The 21,794-nt window shown below is 42.0% G+C and overlaps 1 protein-coding gene across 1 annotated transcript in view; it reads left to right on the top strand.

Annotated features, from left to right (window-relative positions):
• Positions 1–21,146, top strand: part of LOC106086328 (ER degradation-enhancing alpha-mannosidase-like protein 3) — a 49,955-nt gene extending 28,809 nt beyond the window's left edge. The window contains exons 4-8 of the mRNA XM_013250961.2: positions 10,323–10,741; positions 10,868–11,662; positions 11,725–11,987; positions 12,139–12,237; positions 20,571–21,146. Coding sequence (XP_013106415.2) covers positions 10,323–10,741; positions 10,868–11,662; positions 11,725–11,987; positions 12,139–12,237; positions 20,571–21,146 — 2,152 coding nt within the window. The remainder of the gene's footprint in view (positions 1–10,322; positions 10,742–10,867; positions 11,663–11,724; positions 11,988–12,138; positions 12,238–20,570) is intronic.
• The last annotated feature ends 648 nt before the right edge of the window (positions 21,147–21,794 follow it).

Here is a 21,794-nt window from a genome sequence, read left to right as displayed (position 1 = left end):
CTATTTCCCACTGTTGGACATATGGAGGAGTAACAAATTTTTCCAACTTTGAAAGGCAAATTTAGTTTTATTTAAAATAACAATAATAATTTCGTAAATTTTCCAAATAGGAGTCAAAATTTTCAAGACCCATAGATCCTTCCCGGAACACTTGGACAATTGATTGTATATTCGTAATCTACTAAACAATACCTTTTATTTGATACCCATATTGCCAGGTTGGACTACTTCGCCCCATTTCGGAGGGATCAGGAACCCGAATATGAAGGGGGTTTTTCGGGCCCGAGTCCATATTCGGGTTCCTGGGGTTAAAACTAGTTTTGCCTGATTTTGGAACCAATCGTGATTTCACTTTGCTTAGGCTCAAAAGATCTTTTAAAATAGTTTTCACCGATCCCTCCGAAATTTCAACGATATCAGTTAGGTTTCTGACTATTAATCGTCGATTCTTTAATACTAATTCCTTGATTTTATTGACATGTTGATCATGATATGATGTTAATGGCCGTGTTCTACGTGGTGCGTCATCAACTCGTTCTCGACCAATCAAAACCACGTGCTCGCGACAGACAATTGTCACCGCAGGCCTATTGAAACATTCTGAACGTTTCGCTAATCAAAATTTAATGGAACTACTTTTTGGTCGTTTTATTTACCAGTCTGGCGTATTCGCTTATGGATAAATAAAACGCTCTTCCCGCTTCAACGTTGGTAACACTGACACACATCCAAAATAATTAAATATCAAAACAAACAAAATAAGGCATTTTAATTTTAAATAAATGTTTCTCCGAGATCATAAATGTGATTTTATTAAAATCTTAAGCAATTTTTGCATTCCAAAACGTATAATCATTGAATAAATATGTTGCGTTCTTCCTCTTTTTGTTTTGTCATTCAGATTGAATGATGACACAATTTGTTCTAATAAACGGCAATAAGATTAGCAGCTTACCAGGTAGTGTACCGTTAACAGCTGAGTGCAATTTTTTCTCTCGAAGTGCATTATCTGTCAATAAGTTTTGATTGTGTGTGTGCATTTTAGTTAAGAACGATAACACACACCAACGAAAAATGGCGCGAACTAGGAACATTCACAAAATCAGAGTTGCTCTAATCACTGATTTTGAGATATAGTGCATTCAATATTTTGTTGTTGGGCAACTGCAACTATATATTCGCATTTATCGACATTTTTTCACGATTACTTTTTTCAGATAATAGATTTTGAATCAAAAAAACTTGCTGATTTCATTCAGTAGGACATTCCCTCAATACTTATGAAAAAATTTTCATAAAAGTATTATGTTATCATTGAGAGTTTTGTAGTGTTTAAAATAGCATTTTTCTCCATACAAACTAAGCGAGAAAATCTGCTTAATGGGTAAAAAAAGGCATTTTTCGAATAATTTCACTCATTTGCTGTGTTTTATTTACCAGTCTAGCGTATTCGCTAGCTTATGGATTAGTAAAACGGCTGAACCTCTAGCTCCAGATCATTTACATCCATCAAAAGACTTCCATTCAAAAGACTTGGGCGGTGGATATATATAGGTATTCACCACCCATTAGCTGATTATTTGGATGGTCCCTGTGATAACAGTCCAGAAGGTATTGCTGCGGGTACGGTCTTTGTCTCCTGAGAACTGTGGAGACAGCCTGTCGGAGTTCGACGAGCGACATTCTGATAGATCTGCATATAATTCCACTGCGTGTCCCATTTCTGGTGAGACCACACTGGCGCCACACAACTTACCACTGACCGGCCAATTGCTTTGCACGTGGTCAACAAGGTTTCTTTGTCAGTGCTGCCGGCAAGTGACTTAAGGACTTTGTTTCTACTTTTGACTATCGCAAATTACTGTGGCATGTGGGGAGAATGTGCAAGAGCTGTCAAATGTGAAGCCAAGTATTTTGGAACACTTGATGGTCGGAATCATTTCTTCATCGGTCATCACATTCAGCTCATTATTCACATCACGCGTATTTGTAGTTGACCATGTGGCTGAAGATTTGGTGGCAGATATCTTCAGATCTCTTGCAGCGAAATAAGAGGCATGTCTATGCCGTATGGAGGGGGTGAAATGGAGGATAGGTAGATGTTAAGCAGTGCCGGAGATATTACCCCGCCCTGGGGGAACTCCCTGTTTTACTATACGCTGCTTCGACTTCTTATCGCTAAATTCCACAAATAACTGGCGATAGATAATTCGAGACCCAGCGTTTCAGGCTTGGCTGGAGGGACGAATTGGCTATGTCCTCAAATAGTTTGGCATGGCTGACCGTGTCGAACGTCTTCGATAGGTCCAGTGCCATGATTAAAGCCACGACAAATGTGTGCGATGACGCATTACAGTTTTTCAAATCCATGCTGATGCTCGGTGAATGGAAATTATCCAACGACGTTCGGGAAAATATGTGCGATGACGCATTACAGTTTTTCAAATCCATGCTGATGCTCGGTGAATGGAAATTATCCAACAACGTTCGGGAAGAGTAGTCCCTCAAGACTCTTACCTACTGGTGAGAGAAGGGAGATCGATCGGTACTACTCCCCAAACTCGGGGATTATAAGAGTGTTCAGAGACAGGTTCAGGACAATTGTAAGGCACTCGACTCCAGGTAGATCCAGATTCTTTAGCATAAGTGTAGAGATTCCATCGGGCCTGACGCCTTGGATGACTTGGCGCCACGGATACCATTCATAACTATTTCCACAGTAAATTGTGATGACTGCCCTTAGGTTCGGAGATCGCGAATACGACAAATGGCTGACCTTTTAGCCTTGTCACTCTCGGTAGACTCAATAAATTGATAGTTGAACTACCAGGCGTATCTCTTTGGGGCACTCAAGTTACGTCGTCAGAAGTGACTGAGGGGTCTTGTCATTCCTTCTTCCGGGGTTCGAGAGTGATTTAACAGTAGATCACAGCTTGCCTTAACCGCTACCCAAGTGTTCCGCTTATATTCGTTGACTACCCTGTCAGCTCGCTGATTCTGGGGTTAGTGGCGTCGTGGCAACGCATCCCATCACGCTTGTCTGCGAGGACCACTGCCTGCGCCTGGAAATTGGGCCGCACTAGGGGTATTTGACCGGCTGGTGTAGAGCGAGTGGTTGCTGCGTTAATGAATTTCCTTTCGGCAACTATCACATTTCAGTGGGGTGCCAGTTCACAAAAGCTGCGATTGGTGTACTCTGTGAAGCCGACCCAATCGGCCTTCTGATTAATAAACGTTCGGCGCTCAGAGGCTATAAAGTCCGCAGACCGACCGCATGGTCGATGGGAAGAACTATGGGGAGGTCATCTGATCCCAAAGAAATGACGGCTTGCCAGGATATGTAACTCAGGAGTTCAGGGGATGCAATCGAAATGTCTAGCGAGCTGCTGCACCTCTTCGTTGTTGTTGTTGTAACTACATGTCTATACGTGTAGGTGGCGATCCTAGTCTAGCTGATAAAAGTGAGCAAGTTCGTTTCTCTTCTCCTCTACCAAATTTATGCCCCGTTGGCCGTTACTTTGGGGAGAATGTCATGAAACGTGATGCACATTAAAGTCTCCTAGAACCAGTCGATTATGGCCAGACAGTAGGCCAATAATGTCGGGCCAATAAACTTGGCTATTATCTGAGACACAACTACCAACCGGCGGTATGTACACGTTGTACATACCGGCAGTACCAGACCTGACTGCTATTGCAATACATTGCATGTTGTTGTTGTTGTTGTATCAGTTTTTTGTGTCCGGGATATGAAAAGGACGAAAACTGAGGCGTCAGCTCCTGGCCGATGAAGGGTTCCATCGAGTCAATCCGGCAAACAGAACCGGCTGCCATAGGATTGCTGTTCCCTAATGGAATGTTCTTGGGCAAATTTTTCAATTTTATTCATATAGTGGAGGGTATAAAGGGTGGGCCACCTAGTGGTTTCTAAACTATTCTTGGACTGCGTTATAAAAGTCATCACAAGATTTCGGTTTTGCAACGTGAGCGGGTGTGATCACTGTACCACTTTTATATAAATAATGTAAAACACAATGTTTGGTGAGCTAAGAATACATTTTGCCAACATACGAGGGTTACGTTCGAATTTTTTCGCGGTATATTCCCATGTTCATTATCATCGACCGGATGTCCTTGCTTTATTTAAAACCCAGTTGGATGAGGATTCTGATCCACAGGATTTTCACATTCCAGGGTATAACACTCTATCTCTTCATCCCCCAAAGAGGCCTTGTGCTATATGTACGTAATGATATAGTGTTCCATAGGCAGCAACACTTGGGCTCACAAGATCCGGAATTTAATACCATTTGGGATAATTGTAGGATTGGAACACACGTACTTTACATCGGATTTATATATAGAAGTCCAAACTCGGAAAGGGGGATTTCCTTAAGCGGCTTTGACTCCCTTTCTGACTCAATTACTACAATCTTAGAGGATTTTCCGGACAGTGAAATCGTTGTTGCTGGCGATTTTAGTGTCCACAACTCCTCTTGACTTTATCATTCGGGACATACGATTCCAGAGGGTCAATACGCCGAGCTTTTCGCCGCGACGAATGGACTGATGCAACTAGTGAATGAACCGACACACATTTCATGTGTCGAAGGGCGCCAACATAACACTCTTGACCTAATTTTAACTTCGCACCCTGAGAAGTATGAAGTTAATGTCCTTGCGCCTCTTGGTAATTCCGATCACCACTTCAGCGTCCTTCTGCTCTTCGCGCCGCCTCTTCCCCAGCCCCAAAGCGGTCAATTTTTGTATACGAAAGACGTAAATGCTGCTGTCGAAATGGTGCAGGAAGTGTTATTAATAGGAATGAGATCGTTCATTCCGACTAAGAATTTATCGGGTAAAACAAAGAATAAAATTTGCTGTCAGATCAAAAGCGAATGTATTTAGGACTTGGCGTCTGAACAAAAATTCCACTATCGAAATGCTGCGCATACAGGCAAGAACTTCGTGTGCCAGTGTACTTAGACACGAAAAGTTTCTTTACGAACAGCGTGTTCGTGCCAAAGTTATTGCTTCTCCGAGGGGAAGCAAGAGCCTTTGGTCATTCGTAAAAAGAGTAAAGGGCAACCCATCGGTAATCCCAACTCTTGTTAAGGATGACCAGGTATTTACTGACCCGGTTGATAAAGCTAATCTACTGGCTGAAACGTTTGCAGGAAATTCTTTCTTGCCGTTTAGCAATCAACCACTCCCCGTGATTGATAGTGTACCTAGTTCGATGGCTCAGATATTCTTTCGAAAACGTGGAGTTAAAAGGGTCCTTGCGTATCACGACGTTAATAAATCTCCGGGCCCGGACGGTATATCAACACTTGTCCTTTGTAAGTGTTCTTCGACGCTTGCTCGTACACTACGCAACCTTTTCAACCTTGCTTACCGTGCGGGAGTTTTCCCGGCGCGTTGGAAGGTTGTGAACGTTCAGCCCATCCCAAAAATGGTGGGGCGAACAACCCTGCGAATTACCGGCCAATTGCGATATGCTCCGCTCTCTCCTAGGTTATGGCGACTATGGTTAATCATAATTTTGTCAGATACTTAGAGTCCAATGGCCTTCTTAGCGATAGACAGTATGGTTTCCGCAGAAATCGCTCTACGGGAGACCTAATGGCATTTTTGTCCGAACGATGGAGTCGCTCTATCCACCTGTTTGGTGAGAGTAAGGTCGTGGCTCTGGATATCTCCAAGGCATTTGATAGGTTATGAAACGGTGCACTTTTATCAAAGTTTGCCGCTTTTGGAGTCGGTAATAACTTTGTTCGATTTATATCGAGCTTTCTCAGAGATCGGACTATACGAGTTGTTGTAGATGGGTTCTCATCCGATGAGTATACATTGACCGCAGGTGTGCCACAAGGCTCTGTTCTTTCCTCTTTCCTCTTCCCTTTTTCTTATTTTCATTGACGATCTATGGGGTCAGGCTTCGAATCCAGTCGACTCATTTTCCGCTGACAGTAGTCTGTGTCATTCATATTCATTCGACCATAGGTCCAGTCCTCAAAAAATTGTGGACAGGAGGCGCATTATGGATGAGACGCTCTCTCAGGATTTGTTGGCAATTTCCGAGTGGTGTAGAATGAACAGAGTTTTAACGCGCAGAAGACGCAGTACTGTTTCTTGTCTCAAGCGATTCACTGACCCCCTACAATCGTTGATATCTATCGACGGTATAGACATTGAGCAGTAAGATGCTCTTGATGTTCTGGGCATGAAGATACAATGTGATGTCCGTTGGTCAAAACACGTATTCGAAGTGTCAAAAGAAGCATTCAAATGTTTGGGCTTTCTTAAGCGGTGCAAGAAATATTTCACCTCTTCCAATCTTCTCAATATCTATACTACCTACATAAGGCCAAGGATGGAAGAATATAACTCTCATATATGGGTAGAAACTCCAAAATCATCCTTGGTGTTACTTGACCGGGTTCAACGGAGAGCGATGGGGACAGTAGAGTATCCAACTCTATTGCTACTCTTGAACGTCGTCGGAATGTGGGGACCGTTGTAGTGCTCTATAGTTATTTTCATGGCGTGTGTTCCAGGGATACTCGTCTTCTTATCCCTGATGCTAGGACGTTCACTAGGAATACAAGACTTGCCAGGAACTCACACCCGTTTGTAATTGATTGGCCAGTCGACCGAACCATGCATTACCGAGCAAATACATTTTTCGCCCGAACCATTCGTATGTGGAATCGACTTCCGGCTAATGTCTTTCCCACCGACATTGACGTTCAGAAGTTTAAGACGAATATCAATAAACACTACTGCCTCTTTCCCCCCTCCAACCCTTAGCTTTTCTAGTTGTTGTTGTTGTAGCAGTTTATTGTGTTCTATCTTTCGTCTGCTTGATTCTGTTGAGTGTCAAGACCCAGGAACTCTGCGACTAAGATGGGGTGCGTCCACAGGGATCTGGGTCTAAGTCGAGTGGGTCTGGCTGGGCAATTAAACAGGTGACGTGTATCGTGCGGTCCCTGGTTACAATCGGGACATACATCTTGCACGTCGGCAACAATCCTAGCTCTGCGGAATTGAGGCGGCTGCATCTGCCGGAACGTAATTGAGCCAGAACCACTCTGGTTTGCCGGGGGAGGTCGATTTCTTCGGGTGCAATGGGTGGCGGTCGTTCTCCAAGGACTACATTCACCCGGTAGCCAATTACCGCGCCTGCTATCGTGTCTGCATGAATGTTGTTCAGACCCGCTTGATATGCCGCTTGATCTAGAGGTTCTCTCTTGTAGCGCTGAACCTCACGCTCTAGATCGTGTAGATCTACCTTAAGGCTTCTGGGCGGTGGGTATCGGCTTCTAGGATCGGGAGGAGTAATGCCTCAAGCGTCTTTGCCACTGGGTAGAGAAGGGAGATCGGTCTGTACGACTCCCCCAAACTCGGGTCTTTTCCAGGCTTCAGTACCGGGATCACTCTGTCCATTTTCCAGACATCGGGAACTATAAGAGTGTTCAATGACAGGTTAAGGACAGTGGTAAGGTACTCAACTCCAGGTGAATCCAGATTCTTCAGCATCAATGTAGAGATTCCGTCGGGGCCCAACGCCTTTGAAGATTTGGCGCCACGGATGACATTCGTAACTTCGCCCACGGTAAATTGTGATGGCTGTTCGTCGGCTCGGAGACCACGAAGACGGCGAATGGCTCTCCTCCTTGCCCTGTCTCTCTCGGGATGCACAATAAATTGACGGTTGAACAACCTGGCGCATCTCTTCGGATCAGTCACGGTTATCTCGCCAAAAGTGACCGAGGTCCTGTCGTCCCGTCTACCGGGGTTCGAGAGAGACTTAACAGTGGCCCACAGTTTGCCTGCACCGGTGCCTAAGTTACATTGCTCCAAGTGTTCCAGCCACAAATTCCGCCTATGTTCGTTGACTACCCTGTTTATTTCCAGATTCAGCTCGCTGATTCTGGGGTTAGCGGGGTCCATAGCACGAATCCCATCACGCTCGTCTGCGAGTACCACTGCTTGCGCCGGGAAATTGGGTCGCACTTGTGGTATTCGACCGGCTGGTATAAAGCGAGCAGCTGCTGCGTTGATGATGTCTCGGAATTTCCTCTCGGCCACGAGCACATCAGAGGGGGGGTGGCAGTTCACTGAAGCGGCGATTGGTATACTCTCTGAAGCCATCCAATCGGCCTTTTTATAATTGCAGAACGTCCGACGCTCAGAGGTTATGAAGTCGGGTGGTCGGTCGATGGTGAGAAATATGGGGAGGTGGTCTGACCCCAAAGAGATGACGGCTTGCCAGGAGACGTCACTCAGGAGATCAGGAGATGCAATTGAGATGTCTGGCGAGCTGCTGCACGTCCTCGTAATTCTAGTGGGGGCATCCTCATTCACCGTGCAAAACGTGGAGCTATCTATCTGCTCTGCCAAAGCTATGCCACGCTGGTCGTTACCTAGGGGAGAATGCCACGACGTGTGATGCGCATTAAAATCCCCCAGAACCAGACGATTATGGCCAGATAGCAACCCACTTATGTCGGGGTTTTAAGCCTGGCCATTAATCGGGACACAGCTACCAACCGGCGGTGTATACACGTTGTATATCTCTATCTCGGCAGTACCAGACCTGACTGCTACCCCCATACATTCCATGTATGGGTCACTAGCGTCAAGCGCAGACGAGATAGGTCTATACTGCACGGAATGGTGTATAACGAAGGCCAATCCCCCACCTCCATTCCTTGAGCGATCCTTACGTAGCACATTGTAACCGTGACAACTGTGCAAGCTGCAGGTGTTGGTCAGCTTTGTCTCCTGGATCGCTGCGACCGATATGCTCTTCCGACTCATAAAGTCTACGATCTCATCGATTTTGCCACGCAGTCCATTGCAGTTTAACTGCAAGAACGATACACTTCCCGGCACTGGCCTGGCAATATTAGGGCTAGGATGCTGTCGTTGCATAAATTGCCGTAACGGAGAGGTCGGGGGGGTCACAAAGTCCGACGACGAGGACGCCGAAGGCGACGACGGCGACGCTTGTGACCCACTGCTGGCTATGTTCGCACAGCACCTAGCGACATAGCCAGTATGACTATACTCCCGTAGTGAAGTTAGGCCAGAGCAAGAACGGAAATGTACCCACTCCATGCACCGGTTACACCTCACCGACACCGACCGATGATGAAGGCGGTTCTGGCAAACCGGACAGAACTAGGGTCCGGGGTTCTTTTCAATCCCGGCACGGACCAGAAGTGTGCGGAGAAGGCACTCCGGGATGTGCCTCTCCCATGACGAAAAAAGACGAACACGTACACTGAGGCGGCAGCCCTTGCCGACGAGGATTCCATCGGGTCAATCCGGTGCGTACAACCGGCTGCCATGGGATTGCTGCTAGTTGCCAACGCAATGCACTGTATATAGGGGACATCCCCTGCGTTTTGGTTACATGAAAAAAAAGTTCGACTTAATATTGCGTTAAAATTTTCTGTTGATTACTGACATTATTCATGAATTTTATAGGTAAATCGTTTCATACTCAGATATAGCTTACTTCCGAATATCTAAACTGATTTTATGGATATCAATAGAGTTGTGTGAAATGGTCTTGGAGTTGAAGGTTTTGGGGTTTCCGGATCAAAAAATCTGAAAATCTAATGTTATCAGTGTACTTGAAAAATATTAAAACACTACAAAATTATGACTAAGTATTTCCTAACAACATTAAAAGACACACTTGTGAATGGTGCTTAAATTAACCTAACCATTTTGCTCTTAATCTGTTTTTGTTTTTTTTTTTTTAACGCTTTCGCAAATATGTTCAACAATCGTTGGTGTTTATGTAGCGTTCTTTTTAACCATGTAGCATCTATTTAGACGCTGTGTTTCAAAACAAATGGTAAGAACAACAATCACAGTTTTCCTTTCCTAGTTTCGGAACGGCCCAAGCCAGTGATTATCACCTCGGCGACAACTGCATCAAGCATAAGTTATTTCCACAGGGAAAATACTATGGAATCAGCGGAGCTTTTATACCAATGACAAACACTTTTTCGGTGGTGGCAACTAAAGTGTGTGTTATGGTCATGTCGCTCAAGGGGCACGCGGTGCGGCATATTCTCTAAAAAATATTTCTTATAAAAAAGCATCAATAAAATTGAGCGCTTTCTATACTTTATGGCTTGTTTTTCCCTATTCCTCAGTGGAATACTATGAGAAATACGTACGTAATGTATAGGTAAATGATTCTTTCAACGCCTTGAGCACTCTTGGGAGACTCTATTATAAGGACGTTTTATCATTTGAAAATATTAATACTGGCTATTTGTTGTCACTTATGTTTCCAGTTTTTCTATGACCTTAGTGGATACTCTGGATACATTAGTTATTCTTGGTGATTTTGCTGAATTTGAGCATGCTGTCAAATTGGTGATACGTGATGTACAATTTGACAGTGACATAATTGTATCAGTCTTCGAGACCAACATTCGTATGATGGGTGGTTTGTTGTCAGCACATATATTAGCCGAATATATACGTAAAAATGCTCAGGTAATGCCCTGGTATAAGGGTGAGCTTTTGGAAATGGCCCGTGATTTAGGGTATCGCCTATTGCCTGCATTTAATACATCAACAGGCATACCACATGCCAGAGTTAATTTGCGGTACGGCATGAAGGATGAACTCTTAAAAAAATCCCGAGAAACTTGTACAGCTTGTGCGGGGACAATTCTATTGGAATTTGCAGCTTTGTCAAGATTAACAGGTAAGCAACAAGCAGTGTAACATCTAACCCCCTAATAAATAAAGTAACTTTTTGCTTTAGTAATTTCTTACGGAATATTTTGCATTGCATTACTTTTCAATCATTTGTTATATTTATCGCTTTTAGGCGATCCTATATTCGAGGCTCGTGCTCATGCTGCCATGGATGCTTTGTGGAAACTGCGCCACCGAGGGTCCGACTTAATGGGTACCGTTTTGAATGTTCATTCCGGTGATTGGGTGCGTCGTGATTCTGGTGTCGGTGCTGGCATTGATTCCTATTACGAATATCTCTTCAAATCTTACGTGCTATTGGGCGACGACAAATATTTGGCCCGATTTAATCGCCATTATAATGCAGTTATGAAATATGTCAGCGAAGGTCCTATGCTGTTGGATGTTCTCATGCATCGTCCACATGCAAAGTCTCGTAATTTCATGGATGCTCTTCTCGCTTTTTGGCCCGGCCTACAAGTCTTGTCGGGTGATTTGAAACCCGCTGTGCAAACTCATGAGATGCTCTATCAGGTTATGCAAATGCATACTTTCATACCAGAAGCCTTTACCATTGATTTCCAAATACACTGGGGCCAACACCATTTACGCCCCGAGTTTATAGAGTCTACTTACTTCTTATATCGTGCTACCGGTGATCACCACTACTTGCAGGTTGGCAAAAAGGCTCTTAAAGCATTGCAGCAGTACGCCAAAGTCCCCTGTGGCTATGCTGCGGTAAATGATGTGCGCACTGGAAAACACGAAGATCGCATGGATTCGTTTGTTCTATCGGAAACATTTAAATACTTGTATCTATTGTTTACAGAACCTCAAGATTTAATTTTGAATATTGACGAGTTTGTGTTCACCACCGAAGCCCATTTACTGCCACTTTCTTTGGCCCAATTGGGCAACTCCACATATAGTAAGTTTACTGTACAAATTAAAACATCGAAACCAAATAATTTTTTCCTTGTTTTTTTGCAGACTTCCGACAATCCGAGGAGCATAACGTGTTAGACTTTATGCGCACATGTCCCTCATCGAACAAGCTTTTTCCTGAGAAAGTACGCAAGCCTTTACGCAACTTCATTACCGGCTCGTGCCCGCGCACGCCTGCAACAAAACGTTTACGAGCCCTGGACTTTCAAGCAAGCAATGCAGATCATTTACGAGCTGTATACGACATGGGTATCACAATGGTTTCGTTAGGCGATGGCAAGGTGCGACTGTTTCATAGTTTTTATAATGTGAGTTATCGTTTTCTTTAATTTGTTTTCGTTTCTCTCTCCTTTTTGTGCATTTCTGTATGTATGTCTTATTGGTTTTGCTTGGCATTGTTGTAAATGAATACGAATGCAAAAATTTTGATTTGTTATATGATTTCTTTTTCTTTTGTAGGCAAAATCTCCTGAAGAAGGGGAAATGGGTCTGCAATTCATGCAAGAAATGCTGGAGTTAACAAAATTGCAATCTTTAAATCAACTGGCGCAACTACAGGTAAACTGCTTACAAACACACTATAAAGATCTGTCAAAGATTTTATTGAACAAAAAGTAAAAAAAAGTAATTTGGCAATATATTGGTATATATTGGGTTGCCCAAAAAGTAATTGCGGATTTTTTAAAAGAAAGTAAATGCATTTTTAATAAAACTTAGAATGAACTTTAATCAAATATACTTTTTTTACACTTTTCTAAAGCAAGCTAAAAGTAACAGCTGGGAACTGACAGAAAAAAGAATGCAATTACAGAGTCACAAGCTGTGAAAAAATTTGTCAACGCCGACTATATGAAAAATCCGCAATTACTTTTTGGGCAACCCAATAGTTTATAACGGTTGGCTGCTTTCGTATATATAAGAGCAGAGGGGGGAACACCGTTTGCCTTTGTTGTTGTAAAGACATACTTCCATGTGGAAGACCTTAGATCCATCCGATATTTCCATCTAAATATCCACTTAAGGCACCTACAGTAGTAGAGATTGACAAGAGGACTTAATTTGTAAAGATAACCTAGACAAAAAAACAGATGTTTAGTCATAATTCTGAATCTATACAATTAAGCAAAGGGGACTAAGTTTATAAAGATTGGTGTTTAATCATATAACTATAACAATAGTTTAAGGATTAACTAAATAAATGTCATCCTCTGATCGGCCACTTACTGTTAGAGCAGTAATGCAAATTTAAAAATTTTACCCATGAACACTCCACTAAGTAACAGGGGCAAACTTCTCACATAACAATAAGTGCAGTCCGATTCAAGTTTAAGCTCAATGATAAGGTGCCTTCTTTTTATAGTCCGAACGGCGTGCCGCAGAGCGACACCTCTTTGGAGAGAAATTTTACATGGTATAGTACCTCACAAATGTTGCCACCATTAGGAGGGGAAAACCACCGCACAAAATTTTTTCTGATGGTCTCGCCAGGATTCGAACCCAGGCGTTCAGCGTTATAGCCGGACATGCTAACCTCTGCGCTACGGTGGCCTCCAGTAGTCTAAGATAACAAGAAGATTAAGTGTCTGAAGACAATTCAGACAAAAAAAGTGCTTAACAGAGAATAGCAGCAAGCCACTTCAAATATAAATGATGATCTAGTAGCGAATGGCACGCTCCCATCTTATGCCAGCAACAGCCCGGTACGGGATGGCTGTGAGCACCACATAGGCTGGAACATTGAGGTCCGATCTATGTGGTGTTCATTTCTGTCACGAGAAGCATAGCTGCGACCTACCAAGCGCGTCCACAGGTTGCGGATAGTGGAATGCTCTATATAGAGTTGCTACAACAGCAGTCGCGGACAATCATAGGTATCGAGCGGAGAGTCTCAGTGAGAGGCCGGGTGGGACCGTCTTTTGCACAAATACTTAGTGTCTATTATGTTCGAATGACAAGTTATTGGCGCCTTTATTTATATTTATTATATTTGCATGTGGAGATAGCAAGCTCGTTCCGGTTCACAGGACCGATCGCCACGGGAACATGATGGCCATTGGTTATTTAAAGGCGCCATAACTCGCCTTATAATATCGAGTAACACAGACATCAAAGTTCCAAATGTTGTGGTGATCATAGTTATCCCGTGCCGGGATAATTTCGTAGCATGGGCCACGTCCATTCGTGATCTCCTAAATTTTGACAACCCTCCCCATGATCCGCAGATGCTTATTGTATCATCAAAAAGACTTACATAACCCAGGGCTGGAGAATTCCGTGCCGGCTTTATGTTCACGTCATATAGCACAAATCAGCAATTTTAAAGAAAACTATCGGCAATTTCGGCATTTCAATCAAACCAAGTAAAAGCGTGCTAAGTTCGGTCGGGCCGAATTTTGGGAACCCACTACCATAGATTCTGCAAAAAATTTATACAAAATAAAATCGGTTGAAGAGCATAATTTTATTCTATTACATACCAAACTTCTGTCAAATCAGCAAAAATTACAGCTTCTAAGAACCGAACAAAGATGATCGAGAGACCGCTTTATATGGGAGCTATAAAGGGTTATAGACTGATTTGGCCCGTGTTTGCCGCAGTAGTTGGATGTCGTAACGAAACACCACATACAAAATTTCAGCCAAATCGAACATGGGTTTATATGAGAGCTATATCAGGTTATAGACCAGTTTGGATCGTAGTAGGCAGAGTTGTTGGAAGTCATAACAAAACACTACTTGCTAAATTTCAGTCAAATTCGACCAAAATTGGGGCTTGTAAGGGCGCAAGAAGTCAAACCGGGAGATCGGTTTATATGGAGCTTTATCAGGTTATAAACCGATTCGGACCGTACCCAGTACAGTTATTAGAAGTCGTAAGAAAACACTACATGCAAAATTTCAGCGGTGGTTTTCCCCACCTAATGCTGGCAACATTTGTGAGGTACTATGCCATGTAAAACTTCTCTCCAAAGAGGTGTCGCATGGCGGACGGCTAAAGAAGGCCCCTTATCATTGAGCTTAAACTTAAATCGGACTGCACTCATTGATATGTTAGAAGTTTGCCCCTGTTCCTAAGTGGAATGTTCATTGGCAAAATTTGCTTTATTTACAAACGGAATGACTAGATTAGTATACCCCCATCCTATGGTGGTGGGTATAAAAAACGACACAAAGTCGGAACATATATTTTAACTATAAAACGCATAATTCTAAAAAAACATTATATAAATATATTTTGACGAGGGTAAAAAATACGCCTTATGTGAAGTAGAGGAGTTTAATAAAGCTCAATCTTCCAAATTTATGGGCGAAATCATAAAAAAATACGTCATTCGTGACAGATACATCGGGATATGGTTCGATTTAGACCGAATTTCGCATGGTTGTCAGATGTTATATCACTCTATACACAAAATTTTAACAAATTAATACAAAATATATCTACAATGAGCTTAAGAAATCTAATCGATCGATCCAAATGCCACGTATGTCCCAATTACTTCCGATTTGGAGTGTAGTCGGCACGACTATCAAGCGGTATAGTAAATCTCCCATAACAAATAGGGCCGGAAATAGGATTGCCTGTCTTTATGGCAACTAGAACTAAATATTTTGGCATGAGGTCAAGGGTGATATAACAATGTAACATTTACGCCTTTTATGGACTGAAGAATTTAAAACGTACGATCGGTTAATATGGGGGTTATATCAACTGAATTTGCCTATAGCAGACCAATAAGGAAAGGCATAAGTCGGGCGGAGTCGGCTATATAATTCCCTACTCTACCGAGTCAACATACATACCGACTTTAAGGGCCTTATCGGATGAAAGATATATCGGATATATATCTAAATCTAGGCCAACTTTAATGAAATTTAGAACAAAAATGCTAGGACATTAAACACCTCACGTTAACTTTTATAAAGTTCGGACCAAAATTGTGTCGACTACAGCCGTAACAGGCCATATGGGATGAAATATATATATGGAACCCACATCTCAATATGAACCAATTTTCATAAAAACATAGATAAAACACATCATGCAAAATTATGTAAATATCGGACCAAAACTGTGGCTTTTACAGTCTTAAAATGCCATATTGGTTGAAAGATATATATGGGGCAATATCTAAATCTGACCCGATTTTAATGAAATTTTGCAATCGTATTGGAGCGCTAAATAAAATATCTCTTGCAAAAGTTTGTAAAGATCGGAACAAAATTGCAGTTTCTACAGCCTTAAAAGCCATATCAGCTGAAAGATACATATGGAAGATATATCTAAACCTGATCCGAATCTGATGAAATAATGCACAAATATTGCGAATTTGGTAAAGATCAGACCAAAATTGTAGCTTCTCCAGCTTAAAAACCCATATCGGATAAAAGATATATATGGAAGCTAAATCTTCATCTGATCCGATTTTGATGAAATTTTGCACAAATATTGGGAAGTTGTGGCTTCTACAGTCTTAATAGGTCAAATCGGATGAAAGATACATATGGGAGCTATATCAAAATCTGACCAAAATTGTGGATACTAAAGACTTAGAAGCCATATCGGATGAAAGATATATATGACAGCTATATCTAAATAAGCACATATATTTTGACGTCACAAAAACCACTTCATTACATATTTGGTAAAGATCGGACGAAAATTGTGGCTTCTACAGACTAAATAGGTCAAATCGGATGAAAGATATATATGGGAGCTATCTGATGAAATTTTGCAAACATATTGCGACGTCAAAAAAAAAACTTTGTGCCAAATTTTGTAAGGATCGGACCAAAAGTTGTGGCTTCAACAGCTTTAAAAGGGCACATCGGATGAAAGATATATATGGGAGCTATCTAAATGTGGACTGATCAATAGCGTTCTTCCTTGGACCAAAAAAAGAGACTTATGCAAAATTTTGTGCAAATCGGACAACAAATGCAACATGTACCTTGATTACAAGAATACATGGACAGACAGACATAGCTAAATCGAATTAGGAAGTGATTCTAAGCCGATCGCTATATTTATCGATGGGTCTTGCTCTTCTCCTTCTTATCGTTGCAAAAAAATGCACAAAGTTATAATACCCTGTACACAGTGGTGGTGTAGGATATAAAACAATTTTGCGAAGCTTCCGGTCAATGAATACATGTTTAAAGACCTACCTTCATTTCAACAGACGGACATAGCTAGATTCTCTTAAAATTTTACTACGAATAAGAAATTTATAATTTTTAGTTTCGGAAATAGAAGTTCGATGTATTGAAAATTGCCAGCAAACATTTTTAAAAATTTTTCAAAATGTTAAAAAAATCTGCAGTTTTGGAGTAAAAATTGACAAATCGGCATTTTGCTAAATATTTTCGAAGCTAAAAATTGGCAAATCCGGCATGTAGAACTTGAAAGATGTCGTAGAACTGCGTCTCAAAATTGCTTCATTTTACAAGGCGTTCGTATGGGCATCTATATTCTAAGAACTCAATAAAGACTCTCCTCTGAAATCCGCTCGTGTATACCAAGCGTCCAGAAAAGGACAGAGTGTTTACAGTCCTTCGGGAAACTGCAACCAAGCCGTGACAAAGAATGACCTCCGGTTGTGCTTGTAGACCAAGCCTCCCTCTCCAATATATGATACATACTCGTTCATCGTAATATGGGTAAATTGCAGAATTGCCCATGAACATTCCATTAAGGACCAGGGACAAACTTCTCACATATCAATTTGTGCTGTCCGAGTCAAGTTTTAGTTCAATGATAAGGAACCTCCTTTTTTTCTTTGGGGAAAAGTTTTTACATGGCAAAGTACCTCACAAATGTCGCCAGCATATGGAGGAGATAACAAAAAATACGACGTTTATGAACTAAAAAGTTCTTAATGGGAGATCGGCATACATGAGTGTTTTATCATGATATAGCCTATCTTTGAACTAAAAGGTGATTTTTAAAGAGCTATAAGAAAGTTTTTCCCAAAAAAAAAGATAAAATTCAGAAAAATGCATGAAATCTTTATTTGAATCGATGGTATGGTCCATATAATTTAATGTTTGTAGATTATTTCATGCAAATGTTGACCGTGACTGCACCTTAAATGGTCCATCAACTTAGTCCAATTTTGGCAAACTCTTTCCAACATTTCGGCTGGTATCTCACGAATAATGCTTCAATGTTGTCTTCCAATACGTCAATCGAAGGGGCCCGTTTGCATAGACATGAGCTTTAACAAAGCCCCAAAAAAATTTGTCTAACGTTAAAGCGTTAAATCGCACGATCTAGGCTGCCAGTGGAGCGGTCTCGAAAGTGTAATAAAATGTTCACTGAACACCCCTCTCAATAAGTCCATTGTGGCACCGTTTTGTTGAAACCACATTACATGCAGGTCAAGCTCTTGCTTTTTGGTAGCGCTCACCATTCACAATTACGATTCACATCATCTTTGAAGAAGTACGGTCCAATGATGCCACCAGCCCATAAACCGCACCAAATTGTGACTTTTTCTGGATGCATTGGCAGCTCTTGCAATGCTTCTGGCTGATCTTCACTCCAAAATCGACAATTCTGTTTATTTACGTACCCATTGAACCAAAAATAAGCTTCATCCATAAAATGGAAGAAGCGCGCGATGAACTTTCTTAACAGAGCACGCATTTTGATAATAAAATTCAATAATTTGGTGATGGTTGTTCGTTTGTAAGACGATTTATGGTTAAATTATAGACCAAACTGAAGATGTTTGACAGTGAAACAAAAAAGAAGAGTGCCAAAAAGATAATAGCTATAAAACACCCTTTATGTCCGTTATTTTTATGGACTGTAGACTGATTTCAACAGACAGACGGAGGATATGTATGTATACTTTGTAGGGTTGAAAATGTATACATATATGATTCAACGTGGTGCAAATGGAATAACAAAAGGACCAACTATTCGATGGTGAGTGTAAGAGCACATACCGCTTTTTATGTTTGTTGAATATTTGGTAGGTTTTGGTAGAGTTTGGTAGAATTTTTCTTATATTTTGTTAGGAAATAATATTTTTCAGTGCCAACATTGGTTCTCACCAGGACTCGAAAGCCAGGCACAAGACGTTGATTGTGCGGACATGCTAACCTCTGCACTACGGTGTCCTAGATTCGGTAAAATTTGAAACCATGTCTTGTTAGAATACAGAAACCTAATTTAGGGTCCGCTAGTCGTATAAACCCGTGGAACCTACGAAAAATACAGCCCACATTGGACTATATGTATTCCTGTTATATAGGCTAACAGCCCCATATAACATTGAGTTCAAAGAATTGCTGTTTAAACGGATTGACATGATAAATTGGGTTAAACAATTTCAAAGCCGATCTTGCTCTGTAGGAGTCGGAAAAAAATGGATGGGTAGAGGTTAAACAGTGCCGGAGATATCACCCCACCTTGGGAAACTCCCTGTTTCACTCTACGGCGCTTCGACTTCTTATCCATAAATTCCACAAATGACTTGCAACCAAACAGATAATTGGCGATCCAGCGTTTCAGGCCTGGCTGGAGGGACGTGTTGGCGATGTTACCAAACAGTCTGATTCAGATTCTTCAACATGTATGTTGAGATTCCGTCGGGCCCAACGCCTTATGAAGTCGGGTGGTCGATCGATGGTGAGGATTATGGGGAGGTGGTCTGACCCCAATGAGATGATGTTTTGCCAGGATACGTCACTCAGGAGATCAGGGGATGGAATGGAAATGCCTGGCTGCTGCACCACCGTGCAAAACGTGGAGCCTTCAAACTGCTCTGCCTGGTCGTTACCTAGGGGAGAATGACATGAAGTGTGATGCGCTTTAAAGTCCCCTAAAACCAGACGATTATGGCCAGATAGTAACCCACTTATGTCGGGGTTGTAAGCTTAGCCATTAATTGGGACACAGCTACCAACCGGACCTGACTGCTATCCCCATGCACTCCATGTAGGGGTCACTGGCGCCAGGCGCAGTTGAGATGGGTCTATATTGCACGGAATGGTGTATCATGAAGGCCAATCCCTAACCTTCATTCCTTGAGCGACCCTTACCTAGCACATTGTATCCGTGACTACTGCGAAAGCTGCAGGTGTTGGTCAGCTTTGTCACCTGGATCGCTGCGACTAATATATTTTTCCGACTCATGAAATCCACAATCTCATCGATCTTGCCACGGAGACCGTTGCAGTTTAGTTGCAAAAATGATACATTTCCCGGCACTGTCCTGGCAATATTGGGGCTGGGATGCTGCTGTTGCGTATATTGCCGCACGGGAGAGGTCGGCGGGTCACATAGTCCGACGACGAGTACGCAGAAGGCGACGACGTCGACGCTTGTGACCCACTGCTGGCTATGTTCGCACAGCACATTGAAACATATCCAGTATGACTATACTCCCGTAGTGAAGTGAGGCCATAGCAAGATCGGAAATGTACCCACTCCATGCACCGGTTACACCTCACCGACACCGACCGATGATGGAGGCGGTTCTGGCAAACCGAACAGAACTAGGGTCCGGGGTTCTTTTCAATCCCGGCACGGACCAGAAGCGTGCGGACAAGGCACTCCGGGATATGCCTCTCCCATGACGAAAAAAGACGAACACGTACACTGAGGCGGCGGCCCTTGCCGATGAGGGTTCCATCGGGCTAATCCGGTGCGTATAACCGGCTGTCATGGGATTGACAATAATTTTGTAAATCATATTTGCTGTTTGCTTTTTGGCGATTATATGACAGGGAGACTACCTAGTAAGCTTACCTAGGGTAGGAAATATAATAACCGCCTTTTTAAGTTCTTGCTTGCTAATATCCTCTTTAAGTTTTATCAAAAAAGGTATGTACATTTATTAATTTTTTTTTCTTTTTATATTTCTTTTTCCAACTTACAGGCCGTTGCGTACACTGTTGATGACAAAGGCAGTGAGTGGACAGCATTAATGGCCGGTCCATCCCATTTTAGTCCTGAACTAACCGAAGACGAATTTGTCGAAAGTGAAATTATACTTGCCGAACCATCGAGGGCTTGTGAGGATCATCTTGTGAATGCAGAAAAGGTTCAAAATAAAATACTTGTGGCCGAACGTGGCGATTGTACATTTGTCAGCAAGGCTCGATTGGCTCAAAAAGCCGGCGCATTAGCTTTAATCGTCTGTGATAATGTACCCGGGTCTTCGGGAGAAACGCAACCCATGTTTGCAATGTCTGGTGATGGCATCAACGACGTTACCATTCCCGTAGTATTTATGTACTCGCAAGAATTCGCCAAGCTATCGACTGTGATGCTGCGTAAACCACATTTGAGAGTGCGTATTATGCAAATGATTGAGTTCAAACGATGGCAACTAGCCAAAGAGGCTAAAGCGAACGAAACCACAACCGAAACATCGTCCTCCACATCGTCCTCCACATCGTCCTCCACATCGACAAAAACGGCCAAGAAAACCAAGCCGGAAAAAGAATTGTAGTGATAACTTAGGATTGTAACTTTTAGTAAACCATCACTCTCCTATTATTTTATACTTACACACTCACACACACACACACACATATATATATGCTCTGTTGCCTTTTATTTCTCTATTGTAATATAGTAGCTTGAAAACATTCTTCTTCCTTTTTCAAAACAGCCAGTCATATAATGGCCACCTTTAATACAAGAGCAAGTTATGTGAATATAATTTTCCATTGGAAATGGGAAAATTTTTCTACTATAAAATCAAATTGTTTGCTTAATAGATATTTGATTTTCTTAAAAAACTCAAATTTGTTCTAATGTTATACTTTTAGCTTCTACGTCATTATTGATACGTTTTGGATCTAATACGATTTTTGAATGAATTGTCTTGCTTCATATATTTTCACATTATCGCAATGGACAGATATTAAATCCAATACGGATAGCAATTTCTTAGACCTATACACATTTGTTTAATTCTTTCGAATCATCGAAATCTGTATCAAATTCCACCATTTGCGGACGGCTTTTGGAAAATAGCTTTTCATGGTCACTATACATTTGTTACTGTTTTGTTTTTGCTTCCATTTGACTGCAGACATGTATGAACATTAAAAAAAAATAAGTTTTCTTTCCATGGATTTTCCTTTTTTTTTGT

The sequence above is a fragment of the Stomoxys calcitrans genome, chromosome 3 (assembly GCF_963082655.1).
Source record: "Stomoxys calcitrans chromosome 3, idStoCalc2.1, whole genome shotgun sequence".
NCBI lineage: Eukaryota > Metazoa > Arthropoda > Insecta > Diptera > Muscidae > Stomoxys > Stomoxys calcitrans.
Note: the sequence above shows the minus strand (reverse complement) of the source record. Positions and strands in the feature narration are given on the sequence as shown.